Source organism: Aegilops tauschii, chromosome 2 (genome assembly GCF_002575655.3).
Source record: "Aegilops tauschii subsp. strangulata cultivar AL8/78 chromosome 2, Aet v6.0, whole genome shotgun sequence".
NCBI lineage: Eukaryota > Viridiplantae > Streptophyta > Magnoliopsida > Poales > Poaceae > Aegilops > Aegilops tauschii.
This window is the reverse complement of record NC_053036.3, coordinates 96908396-96930132: the sequence shown is the minus strand read 5'-3', so window position 1 is coordinate 96930132 and position 21737 is coordinate 96908396. Positions and strand designations below refer to the sequence as shown.

General features: G+C 45.2%; 1 protein-coding gene across 1 annotated transcript; it reads left to right on the top strand.

Moving 5' to 3' along the window:
• Positions 1-3602: 3602 nt before the first annotated feature.
• On the top strand, positions 3603-4902 carry LOC109768408 (peroxidase 2-like). The gene is made up of 2 exons (XM_020327129.3): positions 3603-3863; positions 3960-4902. The coding sequence occupies exons 1-2, from the start codon at positions 3603-3605 to the stop codon at positions 4737-4739; spliced, it is 1041 nt and encodes a 346-aa protein (XP_020182718.1). The 3' UTR covers positions 4740-4902.
• The last annotated feature ends 16835 nt before the right edge of the window (positions 4903-21737 follow it).

Sequence of the window (21737 nt, the reverse complement as noted above, 5' to 3'; positions counted from 1 at the left end):
AAAACTTATCTCAGTTTTTTTCTTTCTGAACAACAAAAACTTATCTCAGTTGGGTGTTGTCGATTTGTTTACTAGATGATACCCCGCACGTTGTTGCGGGAATATTTTGCAACATTTTCAATGAGATTCACCGCATGAAACATGAATATTTTAAGTAATAAAACATATATAAGAGCTAAAGTTGATAATACATATTAGTTATTGTGTTTGATTATTGTTAGTTGTAAAATATTTATTAAATATAAATAACATAATGAAATGAAAATTCTCATGCATGTTTGCATGTTGAGGTGAGTCTTTATCCATACATACATGTTGCATAATAATGTGGCATGCTTGCATGTTGAAAGAATAAGTTGGTGGAGGTGGGCCATTTTCCCATGCATGTTACGTGATGAGGTGGCGTGCTTGCATGTTGAGAGAAATAGGTTAGTGGGGGCTAGCTATTTAAATATAGAAGATGCCATTAAGTTACCTGGTTATTCACAGGCAATTATGATGAAAACTAAAACTCCTTTGGACTGTTTTAGCATATTGTTTTTCCGAGCTCCGAAGTTATCATCTGGTAATATGCCCGTTACCATATTTTTCATATGTTACCGGCTTTAAAACGTAATCGTGGCGGGTCTTACGCCAGCTTGTTTTTAGCTCAAAGCTATGTTCATTTGTTTAGAGATGTGTAGCCATTTTGATTCGCAAACATATGCAGAAAGTTGATGCTTTTGCAACATGTCTCGAATCTTATTTGTTCAGATTGTTAACTTGTTCGTCTTGGAAATTTATACTTCGCATCAAAATTATAAAATCTCTATGCCTATATAACTTTTCTGAAAAAAAAGGCTCTCCGTATAGACAAAATACAGCCAAAACCCTCTCTGTTTAGTGTTTAGCTCTTTGTTCACCTTCAATTGTAGAAAAAAACAAAAACAAAAACACACACAGAATTGACGTAGCCCAGTCCAGCACTGCGAGAACCCATCCTTTTCCAGCCCGTCCACTCTCCTGCTCTGAAATGGGCCCAATCCTGCAGCTGCTAGTACCGACTGTTGATGCCGGAGTGGACGATCCAGAATCAAGCTTAATTAGCTGTTCCGTACCGCGCGTCCGCCGACGTGTAGTGTGTTCCGCCGCCGGGGCGAGCATCTCCCGGCGAGGCCTCCAACACCTAGGTGGGATCATGTGCCACGAGTAGAGGAAGACGTACATGGGGCTTTTGTCGCTGTGCGAGCGGACTCCGGAGGCCCCAATCCTAGATCAAGGGAGCGGCCGATCTCCTCCCTCCCTCGGCCGCTGCCGTTGGTGGCGGCCACGCCCGGCTGCCAAAGGCGGCACGCCTAGACGGCTCCCCTTCGCGCAGACGTGGGTTGTCCCATGGGCGGTGTAGGCAGCGGCGTACCGTCGCCGGCTCACGGCTGGAGGCACGGAGGAGCGGCGGACCTTGGGGAGACGGGCAGCGGTGTGCTGGTGGCGGACGGGCTCGGTGGCCTGTTGACCGTTCTTGCCCGCAAGCGCTTTCAAAATGATTTGACGCGATAAACTGTCTGTTTAATTAACTAACTACACAAATAACTAACTGCCTACCTAATTCTCTACATGCCTAATTTACCGTAAACAAAATCAATTAATTATCTGTCTAATTGAAAAAAAATCTACTTCTAATTATCTGTAAGCATAATTAATTGTTTGCCGAATTAATTGGTTGCATTAATGACTCAGTTTCAAAATTGATTCGGTGCGAAAAAATCCTATTTAAATGGTTTGCTTTTTAAATTGATTTGGGCCTCGATTGCTAAATTATTTTCGCATAAATGACTGCTATGAATAACGACTACATAAATATTCCCTTTGATAGTAGAGATATTACACATTTGACTCGGTTACCGAGTATTGTAGGACACATTTTCTTAAGTAATTTCTTGACGTTTGAATGGACACACTTGATTTGAGAATGTAGCTTGCCTGACTCTGTATGCCTGACGATAAGTATAATATGACCGCATTCACAAACTCGTGTGCGTGGTGGTCCGACGACCCGCCTGCCACTCCAGAGGTGGGAGTGTGCATGGAAGAACAAAACAAAAACATCATGGAGGGGTGGTTATGGGAGGTGAAGGCAAAAAGAAACTGTGTGCACCGGCCTACCAACTCTCCTCTAGTAGTAAGATATATGTGATCTGATTAGATAAGAAAATATATCTGACTTGGTAAGATAAGAAAAAATATATGTTATTTTTCTTGTATTAGAAAAGTAGTGATTGTCATTTAATAGTAGAGATAATGATAACAACAAATGTAAGCACATTGCGGAATATCTTATTTTATTTTGGAAGATCATCGAGAAAAATCTTATATCTTTCTTTTAACAAGGTGATCTCACATATATGGTGCGAATTCTGAATTCCTAATTACACGATTGAATTGAATCAACACCTGCCAAAGGCCAAAACAAGATCTCCCTATTTAATGTGATTTGATTTTTTAATGGGAGGGGGATAATAAAACAGTAGGAGGGAGTGGTGGGAGGTGAGACAAAAAAACCAGACGGAAATAAACAGGTGAGGAGAAGTTACCAACTCCCCCTCTAGCACTAGGAGTAGAAACATATGTGAGTTGGTAAGATAAGAAAAAACATTTGTTACTTTTGTTGTATTACGATTGTTGTGATTGTCATTTAATAGTAGGGATAATGGTAACAATATATGGAAGCACATTAAGCAATATCCTATTTTGTTTTGTAATGTTAACGAGAAAAATCTTATTTTGTCTTTTACGAAGGTGATCTCATATATATGGTGCGAATTATGAATTCTTAATTGTGATTGAATTAAATCAGCACCTGACAAAACAAGCACGAAACAAAGTCTTCCCATTTAATGCGATTTGATTTTTAATGGGAGGAGAAAATAAACCAATGAGAAGGCAATGAGAGGGGATGGTGGGAGGTGAGGCAAAATAAATAAATAAATAAACCGGTGAGGAGAAGCTACCAATGTTGTGTATATCTTGTAATAGTCCTGTAATAATCCTACTTGTGAGGAGAAGCCCTTTAGGAGTAGATAGAGATATCTTGTGTATATTCTAATCGATCTTGTAATAATCCCTACTATTGCTCCGTTGGGGAACCCAAAGAACAGTACTGCCAAAGAATATCAGGTGCTCCGGAGGATGCTCCTGCTCCCATGCTCCGACGTGATGTCCGCCGCTGGATCTCTGATTCAATGGGCGACATTTGATCAATGCGAGTTTTGCAGAAAATCCTTCAAACATCACTGAGATAATGCTTTGGTCCACATTCCCGTAATACTAGTCATTGGTTACTGATATACAGCTGAGGTCGCATTGGAGCACCTAAGCTGCAATGTCAGCCGGTTGGGCTTTGAGATTGTGCTCGCCATGCATGTTCCTGGTTGACTTGACCACACACATGCTACCTACCATCGGTTCAAGAAACAAAAACAAAAGTTTACACGAGCACATCAAGTTTCAGGGTCAGCTTCGACCTATAAATAGGCCTGCAACACATCAAGTTTCCTTCACCCATCTCTGATCAATTCCCTCCTCCACTCTCTCGAGTTCAGTATTAGTTTCGAGAGCTAGCAACCATGGCTAGTAGTGAAAAGAAGTTTGCCACCTTGGCTCTGCTGCTAGCATTGCTTGGCTGTGTGGCGCGCACGTGCGAAGCGAGCTATGGGTTTCTTCCTCCTCCTGCCCCGTCGCTCACCTACGGTCACCACCCCAAGGCCAAGAATACTTGCTATGGAGCGGAGATGATCGTTAGTAACATTGTAAAGGAGGAGGTGAACCGCGACCGCGGCATCGGCGCCGGGCTCATCCGCCTCTTGTTCCACGACTGCTTCGTCCAGGTATGCATATATCCAGAGTTACATACGCTGTACACATCGATCTCTGGCATGCATGTTTGCCATTTGACGTGAACAATTCATGCATTTCCATGCCAGGGTTGCGATGGGTCGGTCCTCCTTGACGTTAGCGCCACGCCCAACGAGCCGACCGAGAAGGACGGCATCCCCAACAGGCGCAGCCTCCGCGGCTTCGAGGTGATCGACAGGATCAAGGACGCGCTGGAGGCCACGCCCGGGTGCGAGCGTGTCGTCTCGTGCGCGGACATCGTCGCCTTTGCTGCGCGCGACGCCACCTACTTCCTCAGCAACGAGACGATGTACTTCCAAATGCCGTCAGGCCGCTATGACGGAAACGTGTCCCTCGCTAGCGAGACCCTCCCCAACCTGCCCCCTCCCTTCGCAGACATCACGATGCTCGAGGCTTTGTTCACCAACAAGGGCCTCAGCCTCGACGACATGGTCACCCTCTCCGGCGCACACTCCGTCGGCATCTCCCACTGCTCGTCCTTCCGTGACCGCCTGCCGCCCAATCCTTCTTCGGACCCCATGGCCATGAACTCTACGTTAGCCAACTTGGTGACAAGCAAGTGCAGCAGAGGCGACAACCCTACGGTCGATCAGGACATCTACACCCCTGGATACTTGGACAACCAATACTACAAGAACGTGATAAACCATGAAGTGTTGTTGAAATCAGATGCCGCGCTCGAGTCGTCCAAGACAATTGAATCCGTGAAACAAAATGCTAAGCTCTCTATAGACTGGAAGCTAAAGTTCGGGGAAGCCATGGTGAAGATGGGCAACATCGACGTGAAGACCAGCAAGAATGGAGAGATCAGACACAAGTGCCGGTCCATCAACAAGAACTACTCCTGAGTGACTAGAAACCGACCAGAGTTGTGTGTGTTATTATGGACTTTCCATTATTGTTCTTCATTTAATTATTATTTTGCACTAAGGTTGTGTAACTCATTTTCTCATTACATTTAATTTACTGAAATTGTTATCGGTGTACTCTTTTAAATTTATAATTACTTAATGAGATTAATCGGCATGGCTTTGTTTTAGAGGCGCCTGTCACTTTTCCCGGTAAGGCACATTTTTTTGTAAACTCGACATCCGCTTCTGCCTCCTATGTTTGACCTCGGCTCTTCCCGGCATAAACTTAGAAAGAGCATGTATTATGACGGTTGTAATATTCCTACATCCAACCTGCCAAGCGATTTTGTGCATGTTGTGACAGTCAGACTTCGGCTACACCCATCTGAGGTACTTAACCGATTTAAATTAGAAGTAACAATCACATAGGTGTTCCGGCACTCCCTCAGCCGAACAATACGGACATAAAGGGGTAAACATAGGAGCCAGGCAACCTATTGAGCCAGGACACAAGTCGAAATCGATGCATATAATGGCGTAAGGTCCGAGGAAGTCATCGGCGGCTCCACGGAGAACCTTGATGCTTTTTTTACTGGTTGTCTTTGTAGCCCTCGAGTACCTGCATTGGCGCTTAACAATGTCCGACGAGGTATTCGGTCCGAGGAGAATGAAATAGCTTTAGCGATTAAAATTGAATGAGAGAAAGGATTCACCATGAGTGTATGCGCAAACTGTGGGTGTTTCTTTATTCAATATTAAAAAGAGTCGAGCCGAAATATCTAGCTAACGATGGATACATGCTTAAAGATATTACAAATCATCGTGATGGGTCCGAACTTCCGGTTGTTAGATTCTCTGGATTGGTTAGGCTAGATCAATCCGGTAATCCTACCTTCTCCTTGGGTTGATGAACTCGAGCCGGAGCCGGTCATGGCGAAGTAGTGGCCGGTGATGGCAGAGAGTGGATGGCGGTGGTGGAGCTTCCCGTGAGCACCGCGCTAACCCTAGATCGGTAGGGAGTGTCGGTGGGGTTTGTGGCAGTGATTAACCTCGTAACTCGTGCCCCGACCCCCACCTCTGTTTATATAGTGCGGGTCATAGGGGCCTACCAACCATATTGAGGGTTGGGCGCCCCCGATCAGGGCGCGGATCTAAGGGCCCGGTGGGCCGTTGGGCCCACACAGTGGAGATCAACCTAACATTCTCCCCCTTGATCTCAACTTTACTTTTAACCTTATACTTTCTAGTTTATTTGTTTCATCACATATTGGTACATAGAGCATGTTTCGTCGTCACAACTTAATTGCCGATAAAATCATACAGCTACAACATACGTTTTGTTCAGAAACAAATTCTGTTCCTTTTGGGCCTATCCAGGAATCATAAGGCTTTCCCTTAAACCCATGCCGGCTAAGTGTTCCTTGAACCCATTGGGTGGTGGTAAGCCTTTCGTTAGCAGATCCACAAGCATATCCTTTGTTCTTATATGCTCGAGACTTATAGTTTGATCCTGGATTTTATCTTTCACAACATAATACCTTATCTCTGTTGTTTTGGCAGCATTACTCGACTTGTTGTTGTGAGCATAAAATACTGCGGGCTGGTTGTCAGAGTACATCTTTAGTGGTTTGTGAATACAATCTACCACTTTCAAGTCGGGTATAAATTTCTTTAGCCATATCGCCTGCCCCGTGGCCTCGAAGCATGTTATGAATTCTGCATACATCGTGGATGATGCAACTATGGACTGTTTGGAGCTTTTCCACGAAATAGCTCCCCCGGCGAGGGTGAATACGTATCCTGACGTAGATTTTCTATCATCTTTGTCCCCTGCAAAATCTGCGTCTGAATACCCTTTTATCTCTAGGGAATCACTTCTCTTGTATATTCATGTAGTCTTTCGTGCCTTGCACATAACGCAATGCTTTCTTTACCATCTTCCAGTGCTCTATGCCTGGATTCTCTTGATATCTACCGAGTACCCTGGTGATAAAGGCTAAGTCAAGGCGAGTGCACACTTGTGCATAATGTAAGCTGCCAACTGCCGAAGCATATGGTACTGCTTTCATCTGATCGATCTCGTACTGGTTCTTGGGACATTGGAATTTCCCAAAACTATCGCCCTTAACTATAGGAGCAGGTGTGGCTTTACTCGCATGCATATTATACTTTTTAAGAACCTTTTCTAAATATGCCTTCTGCAATAGTCCTAAGACTCCATTGTTCCTATCTCGATGAATTTCTATGCCCAAAACATATGGTGCTTCATCAAGATCTATTATATCAAAATTCGAGGATAAGAACTTCTTTGTTTCTTGTAGTAGACTAACATCACCGCTAGCAAGCAGGATATCATCCACATACAAGATTAGGAAACTATATTTCCCATTTTTAAACCTTGCATAAATGCAGTTATCCTCAATATTTTCTTTAAATCCAAAAACTTTTAATCGTTTGATTAAACTTTAGATACCACTGCTAGAGGCTTGCTTTAATCCATAAATGGATTTGTCCAGGCGGCATCCCATATTTTCCTTGCCTTCCATGATGAAACCCTTGGGTTGTTTCATGTAGACATTTTCTTTCAAATCCCCGTTGAAAAATGTCGTCTTTACGTTCATTTGATGTAACTCTAAATCAAAATGCGCAACTAATGCCATTATGATTCTGAAGGAATCCTTACATGAGACTGAAGAAAATGTCTCATTGTAATCCATCCCTTCTCTTTGTGTAAATCCTTTTGCCACGAGTCGTGCTTTATACTTTTCTACATTCCCTTTAGAGTCATACTTAATTTTGTAGACCCATTTGCAGCCTACTGCTTTGGCTCCTTTAGGAAATTCCTCTAAGTCCCAAACATCTTTGGAACTCATCGATTTCATCTCGTCTTCCATTGCCTTCATCCACTTTGATGAATGAGGGCTTCTCATGGCTTCTTCATATGAGGTGGGATCTTTTTCTGTATGAACTATTTCTGTGTTATAAACTTTATAATCAGTAGAAATAGCTGACTTTTTATGTCTTGTAGACCTTCTAAGGGCCTCAGTTTCTGGCACATTCTGTGCCACAACTTCTGGCACTTCTTCTAAAATTTTCCGTCGAACCTCCCATTCATGCTCAACAACGGGTTCAGTCGGCTCCTGACGGACAGGTTCCGGGTTTATCCCCATAGTTGTCATGGGTGGAGTTGCATCTGGTAGTGAGAAAAATGGCTCCTGAATCATTGGATTAGGTGCATGCACCCTCTTCTCCTCAAGATCAATGTTCTGAGCTACCAAGCTCCCCCTCATCATTTCGTCATCTAAGAAGACTGCATGTCTTGTTTCTACAAACTGTGTATATCTGTCTGGACAGTAGAAACGAAAACCCTTTGATCTGTCTGGTTAGCCAATGAAGTGGCAGCTCACTGTTTTGAGATCTAACTTTGCAATGTTTGGATTAAACATTTTGGCCTCAGCAGGGAACCCCCACACCCTGAAGTGTTGTAGGGAGGGCACCCTTCCTGTGTTGGGGATCGTAACAGAAATTTAAAATTTTCTACGCATCACCAAGATCAATCTATGGAGTCATCTAGCAACGAGAGAGAGATAGGAGTGCATCTACATACCCTTGTAGATCGCAAGCGGAAGCGTTCAAGAGAACGGGGTTGATGGAGTCGTACTCGTCGTGATCCAAATCACCGATGATCCTAGCGCCGAACGGACGACACCTCCGCGTTCAACACACGTAAGGAGCGGAGACGTCTCCTCCTTCTTGATCCAGCAAGGGGGAAGGAGAAGTTGATAGAGATCCAGCAGCACGACGCGGTGGTGGTGGAAGCAGCGGGATTCCAGCAGGGCTTCGCCAAGCGCTACTGGAGGAGGAAGAGGTGTCACGGGAGGGAGAGGGAGGCGCCAGGGCTTAGGGTGCGGCTGCCCTCCCTCCCATCCACTATATATAGGGGCTAGGGGGGTGCATGCCCCCCTTGGAGATCCCATCTAGAGGGGGGGCGGCGGCCCCTCGGGGAGCAACGGCCCCCTTAGGGTTTCCAACAAGGGGGGCGCATGCCCCCTCACGGGGTAACGACCCCCTAGGGTTTCCAACCCTAGGCGCCTTGGGCCCTTGGGTGGGGCGCACAAGCCCACCATGGGCTGGTTCCCACGCCACTTCAGCTCATGGGCCCTCCGGGATAGGTGGCCCCATTCGGTGGACCCCCGGGACCCTTCCGGTGGTCCCGGTACAATACCGGTGACCCCCGAAACTCTCCCGGTGGCCGAAACTGGACTTCCTATATATAAATCTTTACCTCCGGACCATTCCGGAGCTCCTCGTGACGTCCGGGATCTCATCCGGGACTCCGAACAACTTTCGGTTAACCGCATACTAATATCTCTACAACTCTAGCGTCACCGAACCTTAAGTGTGTAGACCCTACGGGTTCGGGAGACACGTAGACGTGACCGAGACAACTCTCCGGTCAATAACCAACAGCGGGATCTGGATACCCATGTTGGCTCCCACATGCTCCACAATAATCTCATCGGATGAACCACGATTTCAAGGATTCAATCAATCCCGTATACAATTCCCTTTGTCTATCGGTACGTTACTTGCCCGAGATTCGATCGTCGGTATCCCAATACCTCGTTCAATCTCGTTACCGGCAAGTCACTTTACTCGTTCCGTAATGCATGATCCCGTGACTAACTACTTAGTCACATTGAGCTCATTATGATGACGCATTACCGAGTGGGCCCAGAGATACCTCTCCGTCATACGGAGTGACAAATCCCAGTCTCGATCCGTGCCAACCCAACAGACACTTTCGGAGATACCTGTAATGTACCTTTATAGCCACCCAGTTACGTTGTGACGTTTGGTACACCCAAAGTACCCTTACGGTATCCGGGAGTTGCACAATCTCATGGTCTAAGGAAAGGATACTTGACATTAGAAAAGCTTTAGCAAAGGAACTACACGATCTAGTGCTATTCTTAGATTGGGTCTTGTCCAGCACATCATTCTCCTAATGATGTGATCCCGTTATCAATGACATCCAATGTCCATGGTCAGGAAACCGTAACCATCTATTGATCAACGAGCTAGTCAACTAGAGGCTCACTAGGGACATGTTATGGTCTATGTGTTCACACATGTATTACGATTTCCGGATAACACAATTATAGCATGAACAATAGACAATTATCATGAACAAGGAAATATAATAATAACCATTTTATTATTGCCTCTAGGGCATATTTCCAACAGTCTCCCACTTGCACTAGAGTCAATAATCTAGTTACATTGTGATGAATCGTACACCCATAGAGTTCTGGTCTTGATCATGTTTCGCCCGTGGAAGAGGTTTAGTCAACGGATCTGCGACATCCAAATCCGTATGCACTTTACAAATATCTATGTCTCCATTTTGAACATTTTCACGAATGGAGTTGAAGCGACGCTTGATGTGCCTGGTCTTCTTGTGAAACCTGGGCTCCTTGGCAAGGGCAATAGCTCCAGTGTTGTCACAGAAGAGAGTCATCGGCCCCGATGCATTGGGAATAACTCCTAGGTCGGCAATGAACTCCTTCATCCAGATTGCTTCATGTGCTGCCTCCGAGGCTGCCATGTACTCCGCTTCACATGTAGATCCCGCCACGACGCATTGCTTGCAACTGCACCAGCTGACTGCCCCACCATTCAAAATATACACGTATCCGGTTTGTGACTTAGAGTCATCCAGATCTGTGTCGAAGCTAGCATCGACGTAACCCTTTACGACAAGCTCTTCGTCACCTCCATAAACGAGAAACATATCCTTAGTCCTTTTCAGGTACTTCAGGATGTTCTTGACCGCTGTCCAGTGTTCCATGCCGGGATTACTTTGGTACCTTCCTACCAAACTTACGGCAAGGTTTACATCAGGTCTGGTACACAGCATGTCATACATAATAGACCCTATGGCCGAGGCATAGGGGATGACACTCATCTTTTCTTTATCTTCTGCCGTGGTCGGGCATTGAGCCGTGCTCAATCTCACACCTTGCAATACAGGCAAGAACCCCTTCTTGGACTGATCCATATTGAAATTCTTCAATATCTTATCAAGGTATGCGCTTTGTGAAAGACCTATGAGGCGTCTCGATCTATCTCTATAGATCTTGATGCCTAATATGTAAGCAGCTTCTCCAAGGTCCTTCATTGAAAAACACTTATACAAGTAGGCCTTTATGCTTTCCAAGAATTCTATATCATTTCCCATCAATAGTATGTCATCCACATATAATATGATAAATGCTACAGAGCACCCACTCACTTTCTTGTAAACACATGCTTCTCCATAAGTCTGTGTAAACCCAAACGCTTTGATCATCTCATCAAAGCGAATGTTCCAACTCCGAGATGCCTGCACCAGCCCATAGATTGAGAGCTGGAGCTTGCATACCTTGTCAGCATTCTTAGGATCGACAAAACCTTCCGGCTGCATCATATACAATTCTTCCTTAAGGAATGCCGTTTTGACGTCCATTTGCCATATTTCATAATCGTAGAATGCGGCAATTTCTAACATGATTCGGACGGACTTCAGCTTCGCTACGGGTGAGAAGGTCTCATCGTAGTCAACTCCTTGAACTTGTCGATAACCCTTAGCGACAAGTCGAGCTTTATAGATGGTAACATTTCCATCCGCGTCCATCTTCTTCTTAAAGATCCATTTATTTTCTATCGCTCGCCGATCATCGGGCAAGTCTGTCAAAGTCCATACTTTGTTTTCATACATGGATCCTATCTCGGATTGCATGGCTTCAAGCCATTTGTTGGAATCTGGGCCTGCCATTGCTTCTTCATAGTTCGAAGGTTCACCGTTGTCCAACAACATGATTTCCATGACAGGGTTGCCGTACCACTCTAGTGCGGAGCGTGTCCTTGTGGACCTACGAAGTTCAGTGGTAACTTGATCATGATCGTCATCATTAACTTCCTCTCTAGCCGGTGTATGCACCACAGAAACATTTTCTTGTGTTGCGCTACTTTCTGGTTCGAGAGGGGTCATCTCATCAAGTTCCACTTTCCTCCCACTTACTTCTTTCGAGAGAAACTCTTTCTCCAGAAAGGACTCGTTCTTGGCAACGAAGATCTTGCCTTCGGATCTGAGGTAGAAGGTATACCCAATGGTTTCCTTAGGGTATCCTATGAAGACGCATTTTTCCGACTTGGGTTCGAGCTTTTCAGGTTGAAGTTTCTTGACATAAGCATCGCATCCCCAAACTTTAAGAAACGACAGCTTAGGTTTCTTTCCAAACCATAATTCATACGGTGTCGTCTCAACGGATTTCGACGGAGCCCTATTTAAAGTGAATGCGGCAGTCTCTAAAGCATAACCCCAGAATGATAGCGGTAGATCGGTAAGAGACATCATAGATCGCACCATATCCAATAGAGTGTGATTACGACGTTCGGACACACCATTACGCTGAGGTGTTCCAGGCGGCGTGAGTTGTGAAACAATTCCACATTTCCTAAAGTGTGTGCCAAATTCGTGAGTCAAATGTTCCCCTCCACGATCTGATCGTAAGAACTTTATTTTCCTGTCACGTTGATTCTCAACCTCACTCTGAAATTCCTTGAACTTTTCAAAGGTCTCAGACTTGTGTTTCATTAAGTAGACATACCCATATCTACTCAAGTCATCAGTGAGGGTGAGAACATAACGATAGCCACCGCGAGCCTCAACGCTCATTGGACCGCACACATCAGTATGTATGATTTCCAATAAGTTGGTTGCTCGCTCCATTGTTCCGGAGAACGGAGTCTTGGTCATTTTGCCCATGAGGCATGGTTCGCACGTGTCAAATGATTCATAATCAAGAGACTCCAAAAGTCCATCTGCATGGAGTTTCTTCATACGTTTGACACCAATGTGACCAAGGCGGCAGTGCCACAAGTATGTGGGACTATCATTATCAACCTTACATTTCTTGGCATTCACACTATGAATATGTGTAACATCACGTTCGAGATTCATTAAGAATAAACCATTGACCAGCGGGGCATGACCATAAAACATATCTCTCATATAAATAGAACAACCATTATTCTCTGATTTAAATGAGTAGTCATCTCGCATCAAACGAGATCCAGATACAATGTTCATGCTCAAAGCTGGCACTAAATAACAATTATTGAGGTTTAAAACTAATCCCGTAGGTAAATGTAGAGGTAACGTGCCGACGGCGATCACATCGACCTTGGAACCATTCCCGACGCCCATTGTCACCTCGTCCTTCGCCAGTCTCCGCTTATTCCGCAGCTCCTGCTTTGAGTTACAAATATGAGCAACCGCACCGGTATCAAATACCCAGGAGCTACTACGAGCGTTGGTTAGGTACACATCAATAACATGTATATCACATATACCTTTGGTATTGCCGGCCTTCTTATCCGCTAAGTACTTGGGGCAGTTCCGCTTTCAATGACCGTTTCCCTTGCAATAAAAGCACTCAGTCTCAGGCTTGGGTCCATTCTTTGTCTTCTTCCCGGCAGCTTGCTTACCGGGCGTGGCAACTCCCTTGCCGTATTTCTTGAAGTTCTTCTTACCCTTGCCATTCTTGAACTTAGTGGTTTTATTCACCATCAACACTTGATGTTCCTTTTTGATCTCCACCTCCGCTGATTTCAGCATTGAATATACCTCAGGAATGGTCTTTTCCATCCCCTGCATATTGAAGTTCATCACAAAGCTCTTGTAGCTAGGTGGGAGCGACTGGAGGATTCTGTCAACGACCGCATCATCCGGGGGATTAACTCCCAGCTGAGATAAGAGGTTGTGCAACCCAGACATTTTGAGTATGTGCTCGCTGACAGAACTATTCTCCTCCATCTTACAACTGTAGAACTTGTCGGAGACTTCATATCTCTCGACCCGGGCATGAGCTTGGAAAACCATTTTCAGCTCTTGGAACATCTCATATGCTCCGTGCTGCTCGAAACGCTTTTTGAGCCCCGGTTCTAAGCTGTAAAGCATGCCGCACTGAACCAGGGAGTAATCATCAACACGTGTTTGCCAGGCGTTCATAACGTCTTGGTTTGCGGGGACGGGTGCTTCACCTAGCGGTGCTTCAAGGACATATGCTTTCTTGGCAGCTATGAGGATGATCCTCAAGTTCCGGACCCAGTCCGTATAGTTGCTACCATCGTCTTTCAGCTTGGTTTTCTCTAGGAACGCGTTGAAGTTGAGGTTGACATTAGCGTGGGCCATTTGATCTACAAGACATATTGTAAAGATTTTAGACTAAGTTCATGATAATTAAATTCATCTAATCAAATTATTAATGAACTCCCACTCAGGCAGACATCCCTCTAGTCATCTAAGTGATACATGATCCGAGTCAACTAGGTCGTGTCCGATCATCACGTGAGACGAACTAGTCATCATGGGTGAACATCTTCATGTTGATCGTATCTGCTATATGACTCATGTTCGACCTTTCGGTCTCTTCTGTTCCGAGGCCATGTCTGTACATGCTAGGCTCGTCAAGTCAACCTAAGTGTATTGCGTGTGTAAATCTGGCTTACACCCGTTGTATGGGAACGTTAGGACCTATCATACCCGATCATCACGTGGTGCTTCGGAACAACGAACCTTCGCAACGGTGCACAGTTAGGGGGAACACTTTCTTGAAATTTTTAACGAGGGATCATCTTATTTATGCTACCGTCGTTCTAAGCAAATAAGATGTAAAACATGATAAACATCACATGCAATAAAATAGTGACATGATAAGGCCAATATCATTTTGCTCCTTTTGATCTCCATCTTCGGGCGCCATGTTCATCATCGTCACCGGCATGACACCATGATCTCCATCATCGTGTCTTCATGAAGTTGTCTCGCCAACTATTACTTCTACTACTATGGCTAACGGTTAGCAATAAAGTAAAGTAATTACATGACGTTTCAGTTGACACGCATGTCATAAATAAATTAAGACAACTCCTATGGCTCCTGCCGGTTGTCATACTCATCGACATGCAAGTCGCGATTCCTATTACAAGAACATGATCAATCTCATACATCACATATATCATTCATCACATTCTTCTGGAGATATCACATCACATGACACATGCTGCAAAAACAAGTTAGACGTCCTCTAATTGTTGTTGCAAAATTTTACGTGGCTGCTATAGGTTTCTAGCAAGAACGTTTCTTACCTAAGCCAAAACCACAATGTGATATGCCAATTTCTATTTACCCTTCATAAGGACCCTTTTCATCGAATCCGATCCGACTAAAGTGGGAGAGACAGACACCCGCTAGCCACCTTATGCAACTAGTGCATGTCAGTCGGTGGAACCTGTCTCACGTAAGTGTATGTGTAAGGTCGGTCCGGGCCGCTTCATCCCACGATGCCGCCGAATCAAGATAAGACTAGTAACGGCAAGTAAATTGACAAAATCGACTCCCACAACAACTTGTGTTCTACTCGTGCATAGAAACTACACATAGACCTAGCTCATGATGCCACTGTTGGGGATCGTAACAGAAACTTAAAATTTTCTACGCATCACCAAGATCAATCTATGGAGTCATCTAGCAACGAGAGAGAGAGGAGTGCATCTACATACCCTTGTAGATCGCGAGCGGAAGCGTTCAAGAGAACGGGGTTGATGGAGTCGTACTCGTCGTGATCCAAATCACCGATGATCCTAGCGCCGAACGGACGGCACCTCCGCGTTCAACACACGTACGGAGCGGAGACGTCTCCTCCTTCTTGATCCAGCAAGGGGGGGGCGAAGTTGATGGAGATCCAGCAGCACGATGACGTGGTGGTGGAAGGAGCGGGATTCCAGCAGGGCTTCGCCAAGCGCTACTGGAGGAGGAAGAGGTGTCACGGGAGGGATAGGGAGGCGCCAGGGCTTAGGGTGCGGCTGCCCTCCCTCCCCTCCACTATATATAGGGGCTAGGGGGGCGCATGCCCCCTTGGAGATCCCATCTAGAGGGGGGGAGGCGGCCCCTCGGGGGGCAACGACTCCCTTAGGGTTTCCAACCAGGGGGGCGCATGCCCCCTCGGGGGGCAATGGCCCCCTAGGGTTTCCAACCCTAGGCGCCTTGGGCCCTTGGGTGGGGCACAACAGCCCACCATGGGCTGGTTCCCACGCCACTTCAGCCCATGGGGCCCTCCGGGATAGGTGGCCTCACCCGGTGGACCCCCGGGACCCTTCCGGTGGTCCCGGTACAATACCGGTGACCCCCGAAACTCTCATCGGATGAACCACGATGTCGAGGATTCAATCAATCCCGTATACAATTCCCTTTGTCTATCGGTACGTTACTTGCCCGAGATTCGATCGTCGGTATCCCAATACCTCGTTCAATCTCGTTACCGGCAAGTCACTTTACTCGTTCCGTAATGCATGATCCCGTGACTAACTACTTAGTCACATTGAGCTCATTATGATGATGCATTACCGAGTGGGCCCAGAGATACCTCTCCGTCATACGGAGTGACAAATCCCAGTCTTGATCCGTGCCAACCCAACAGACACTTTCGGAGATACCTCTAATGTACCTTTATAGCCACCCAGTTACGTTGTGACGTTTGGTACACCCAAAGTACCCTTACAGTATCCGGGAGTTGCACAATCTCATGGTCTAAGGAAAGGATACTTGACATTAGAAAAGCTTTAGCAAAGGAACTACACGATCTAGTGCTATGCTTAGATTGGGTCTTGTCCAGCACATCATTCTCCTAATGATGTGATCCCGTTATCAATGACATCCAATGTCCATGGTCAGGAAACCGTAACCATCTATTGATCAACGAGCTAGTCAACTAGAGGCTCACTAGGGACATGTTATGGTCTATGTGTTCACACATGTATTACGATTTCCGGATAACACAATTATAGCATGAACAATAGACAATTATCATGAACAAGGAAATATAATAATAGCCATTTTATTATTGCCTCTAGGGCATATTTCCAACAGTCTCCCACTTGCACTAGAGTCAATAATCTAGTTACATTGTGATGAATCGTACACCCATAGAGTTCTGGTCTTGATCATGTTTCGCCCGTGGAAGAGGTTTAGTCAACGGATCTGCGACATCCAAATCCGTATGCACTTTACAAATATCTATGTCTCCATTTTTAACATTTTCACGAATGGAGTTGAAGCGACGCTTGATGTGCCTAGTCTTCTTGTGAAACCTGGGCTCCTTGGCAAGGGCAATAGCTCCAGTGTTGTCACAGAAGAGAGTCATCAGCCCCGATGCATTAGGAATAACTCCTAGGTCGGCAATGAACTCCTTCATCCAGATTGCTTCATGTGCTGCCTCCGAGGCTGCCATGTACTCCGCTTCACATGTAGATCCCGCCACGACGCTTTGCTTGCAACTGCACCAGCTGACTGCCCCACCATTCAAAATATACACGTATCCGGTTTGTGACATAGAGTCATCCAGATCTGTGTCGAAGCTAGCATCGACGTAACCCTTTACGACGAGCTCTTCGTCACCTCCATAAACGAGAAACATATCCTTAGTCCTTTTCAGGTACTTCAGGATGTTCTTGACCGCTGTCCAGTGTTCCATGCCGGGATTACTTTGGTACCTTCCTACCAAACTTACGGCAAGGTTTACATCAGGTCTGGTACACAGCATGGCATACATAATAGACCCTATGGCCGAGGCATAGGGGATGACACTCATCTTTTCTTTATCTTCTGCCGTGGTCGGGCATTGAGCCGTGCTCAATCTCACACCTTGCAATACAGGCAAGAACCCCTTCTTGGACTGATCCATATTGAACTTCTTCAATATCTTATCAAGGTATGCGCTTTGTGAAAGACCTATGAGGCGTCTCGATCTATCTCTATAGATCTTGATGCCTAATATGTAAGCAGCTTCTCCAAGGTCCTTCATTGAAAAACACTTATTCAAGTAGGCCTTTACGCTTTCCAAGAATTCTATATCATTTCCCATCAATAGTATGTCATCCACATATAATATGATAAATGCTACAGAGCACCCACTCACTTTCTTGTAAACACATGCTTCTCCATAAGTCTGTGTAAACCCAAACGCTTTGATCATCTCATCAAAGCGAATGTTCCAACTCCGAGATGCCTGCACCAGCCCATAGATTGAGAGCTGGAGCTTGCATACCTTGTCAGCATTCTTAGGATCGACAAAACCTTCTGGCTGCATCATATACAATTCTTCCTTAAGGAATGCCGTTTTGACGTCCATTTGCCATATTTCATAATCGTAGAATGCGGCAATTTCTAACATGATTCGGACGGACTTCAGCTTCGCTACGGGTGAGAAGGTCTTATCGTAGTCAACTCCTTGAACTTGTCGATAACCCTTAGCGACAAGTCGAGCTTTATAGATGGTAACATTTCCATCCGCGTCCGTCTTCTTCTTAAAGATCCATTTGTTTTCTATCGCTCGCCGATCATCGAGCAAGTCTGTCAAAGTCCATACTTTGTTTTCATACATGGATCCTATCTCGGATTGCATGGCTTCAAGCCATTTGTTGGAATCTGGGCCTGCCATTGCTTCTTCATAGTTCGAAGGTTCACCGTTGTCCAACAACATGATTTCCATGACAGGGTTGCCGTACCACTCTAGTGCGGAGCGTGTCCTTGTGGACCTACGAAGTTCAGTGGTAACTTGATCATGATCGTCATCATTAACTTCCTCTCTAGTCGGTGTATGCACCACAGAAACATTTTCTTGTGTTGCGCTACTTTCTGGTTCGAGAGGGGTCATCTCATCAAGTTCCACTTTCCTCCCACTTACTTCTTTCGAGAGAAACTCTTTCTCCAGAAAGGACTCGTTCTTGGCAACGAAGATCTTGCCTTCGGATCTGAGGTAGAAGGTATACCCAATGGTTTCCTTAGGGTATCCTATGAAGACGCATTTTTCCGACTTGGGTTCGAGCTTTTCAGGTTGAAGTTTCTTGACATAAGCATCGCATCCCCAAACTTTAAGAAACGACAGCTTAGGTTTCTTTCCAAACCATAATTCATACGGTGTCGTCTCAACGGATTTCGACGGAGCCCTATTTAAAGTGAATGCGGCAGTCTCTAAAGCATAACCCCAGAATGATAGCGGTAGATCGGTAAGAGACATCATAGATCGCACCATATCCAATAGAGTGCGATTACGACGTTCGGACACACCATTACGCTGAGGTGTTCCAGGCGGCGTGAGTTGTGAAACAATTCCACATTTCCTAAAGTGTGTGCCAAATTCGTGAGTCAAATGTTCCCCTCCACGATCTGATCGTAAGAACTTTATTTTCCTGTCACGTTGATTCTCAACCTCACTCTGAAATTCCTTGAACTTTTCAAAGGTCTCAGACTTGTGTTTCATTAAGTAGACATACCCATATCTACTCAAGTCATCAGTGAGGGTGAGAACATAACGATAGCCACCGCGAGCCTCAACGCTCATTGGACCGCACACATCAGTATGTATGATTTCCAATAAGTTGGTTGCTCGCTCCATTGTTCCGGAGAACGGAGTCTTGGTCATTTTGCCCATGAGGCATGGTTCGCACGTGTCAAATGATTCATAATCAAGAGACTCCAAAAGTCCATCTGCATGGAGTTTCTTCATACGTTTGACACCAATGTGACCAAGGCGGCAGTGCCACAAGTATGTGGGACTATCATTATCAACCTTACATTTCTTGGCATTCACACTATGAATATGTGTAACATCACGTTCGAGATTCATTAAGAATAAACCATTGACCAGCGGGGCATGACCATAAAACATATCTCTCATATAAATAGAACAACCATTATTCTCTGATTTAAATGAGTAGTCATCTCGCATCAAACGAGATCCAGATACAATGTTCATGCTCAAAGCTGGCACTAAATAACAATTATTGAGGTTTAAAACTAATCCCGTAGGTAAATGTAGAGGTAACGTGCCGACGGCGATCACATCGACCTTGGAACCATTCCCGACGCCCATTGTCACCTCGTCCTTCGCCAGTCTCCGCTTATTCCGCAGCTCCTGCTTTGAGTTACAAATATGAGCAACCGCACCGGTATCAAATACCCAGGAGCTACTACGAGCATTGGTTAGGTACACATCAATAACATGTATATCACATATACCTTTGGTATTGCCGGCCTTCTTATCCGCTAAGTACTTGGGGCAGTTCCGCTTTCAATGACCGTTTCCCTTGCAATAAAAGCACTCAGTCTCAGGCTTGGGTCCATTCTTTGTCTTCTTCCCGGCAGCTTGCTTACCGGGCGTGGCAACTCCCTTGCCGTCTTTCTTGAAGTTCTTCTTACCCTTGCCATTCTTGAACTTAGTGGTTTTATTCACCATCAACACTTAATGTTCCTTTTTGATCTCCACCTCCGCTGATTTCAGCATTGAATATACCTCAGGAATGGTCTTTTCCATCCCCTGCATATTGAAGTTCATCACAAAGCTCTTGTAGCTAGGTGGGAGCGACTGGAGGATTCTGTCAACGACCGCATCATCCGGGGGATTAACTCCCAGCTGAGATAAGCGGTTGTGCAACCCAGACATTTTGAGTATGTGCTCGCTGACAGAACTATTCTCCTCCATCTTACAACTGTAGAACTTGTCGGAGACTTCATATCTCTCGACCCAGGCATGAGCTTGGAAAACCATTTTCAGCTCTTGGAACATCTCATATGCTCCGTGCTGCTCGAAATGCTTTTTGAGCCCCGGTTCTAAGCTGTAAAGCATGCCGCACTGAACCAGGGAGTGATCATCAACACGTGTTTGCCAGGCGTTCATAACGTCTTGGTTTGCGGGGACGGGTGCTTCACCTAGTGGTGCTTCAAGGACATATGCTTTCTTGGCAGCTATGAGGATGATCCACAAGTTCCGGACCCAGTCCGTATAGTTGCTACCATCGTCTTTCAGCTTGGTTTTCTCTAGGAACGCGTTGAAGTTGAGGTTGACATTAGCATGGGCCATTTGATCTACAAGACATATTGTAAAGATTTTAGACTAAGTTCATGATAATTAAGTTCATCTAATCAAATTATTAATGAACTCCCACTCAGGCAGACATCCCTCTAGTCATCTAAGTGATACACGATCCGAGTCAACTAGGCCGTGTCCGATCATCACGTGAGACGAACTAGTCATCATGGGTGAACATCTTCATGTTGATCGTATCTGCTATATGACTCATGTTCGACCTTTCGGTCTCTTCTGTTCCGAGGCCATGTCTGTACATGCTAGGCTCGTCAAGTCAACCTAAGTGTATTGCGTGTGTAAATCTGGCTTACACCCGTTGTATGGGAACGTTAGGACCTATCATACCCGATCATCACGTGGTGCTTCGGAACAACGAACCTTCGCAACGGTGCACAGTTAGGGGGAACACTTTCTTGAAATTTTTAACGAGGGATCATCTTATTTATGCTACCGTCATTCTAAGCAAATAAGATGTAAAACATGATAAACATCACATGCAATCAAATAGTGACATGATAAGGCCAATATCATTTTGCTCCTTTGGATCTCCATCTTCGGGTGCCATGTTCATCATCGTCACCGGCATGACACCATGATCTCCATCATCATGATCTCCATCATCGTGTCTTCATGAAGTTGTCTCGCCAACTATTACTTCTACTACTATGGCTAACGGTTAGCAATAAAGTAAAGTAATTACATGACGTTTCAGTTGACACGCATGTCATAAATAAATTAAGACAACTCCTATGGCTCCTGCCGGTTGTCATACTCATCGACATGCAAGTCGCGATTCCTATTACAAGAACATGATCAATCTCATACATCACATATATCATTCATCATATTCTTCTGGACATATCACATCACATGACACATGCTGCAAAAACAAGTTAGACGTCCTCTAATTGTTGTTGCAAATTTTTACGTGGCTGCTATAGGTTTCTAGCAAGAACGTTTCTTACCTACGCCAAAACCACGATGTGATATGCCAATTTCTATTTACCCTTCATAAGGACCCTTT

What these genes read in the sequence shown, in the direction of transcription:
- LOC109768408 (XM_020327129.3), top strand. Translation starts at nt 3,603, where the DNA reads ATGGCTAGTAGTGAAAAGAAGTTTGCCACCTTGGCTCTGCTGCTAGCA. An exon ending in TCCACGACTGCTTCGTCCAG is followed by an intron (nt 3,864 to 3,959) that starts GTATGCATATAT and finishes TTTCCATGCCAG; the next exon opens with GGTTGCGATGGGTCGGTCCT.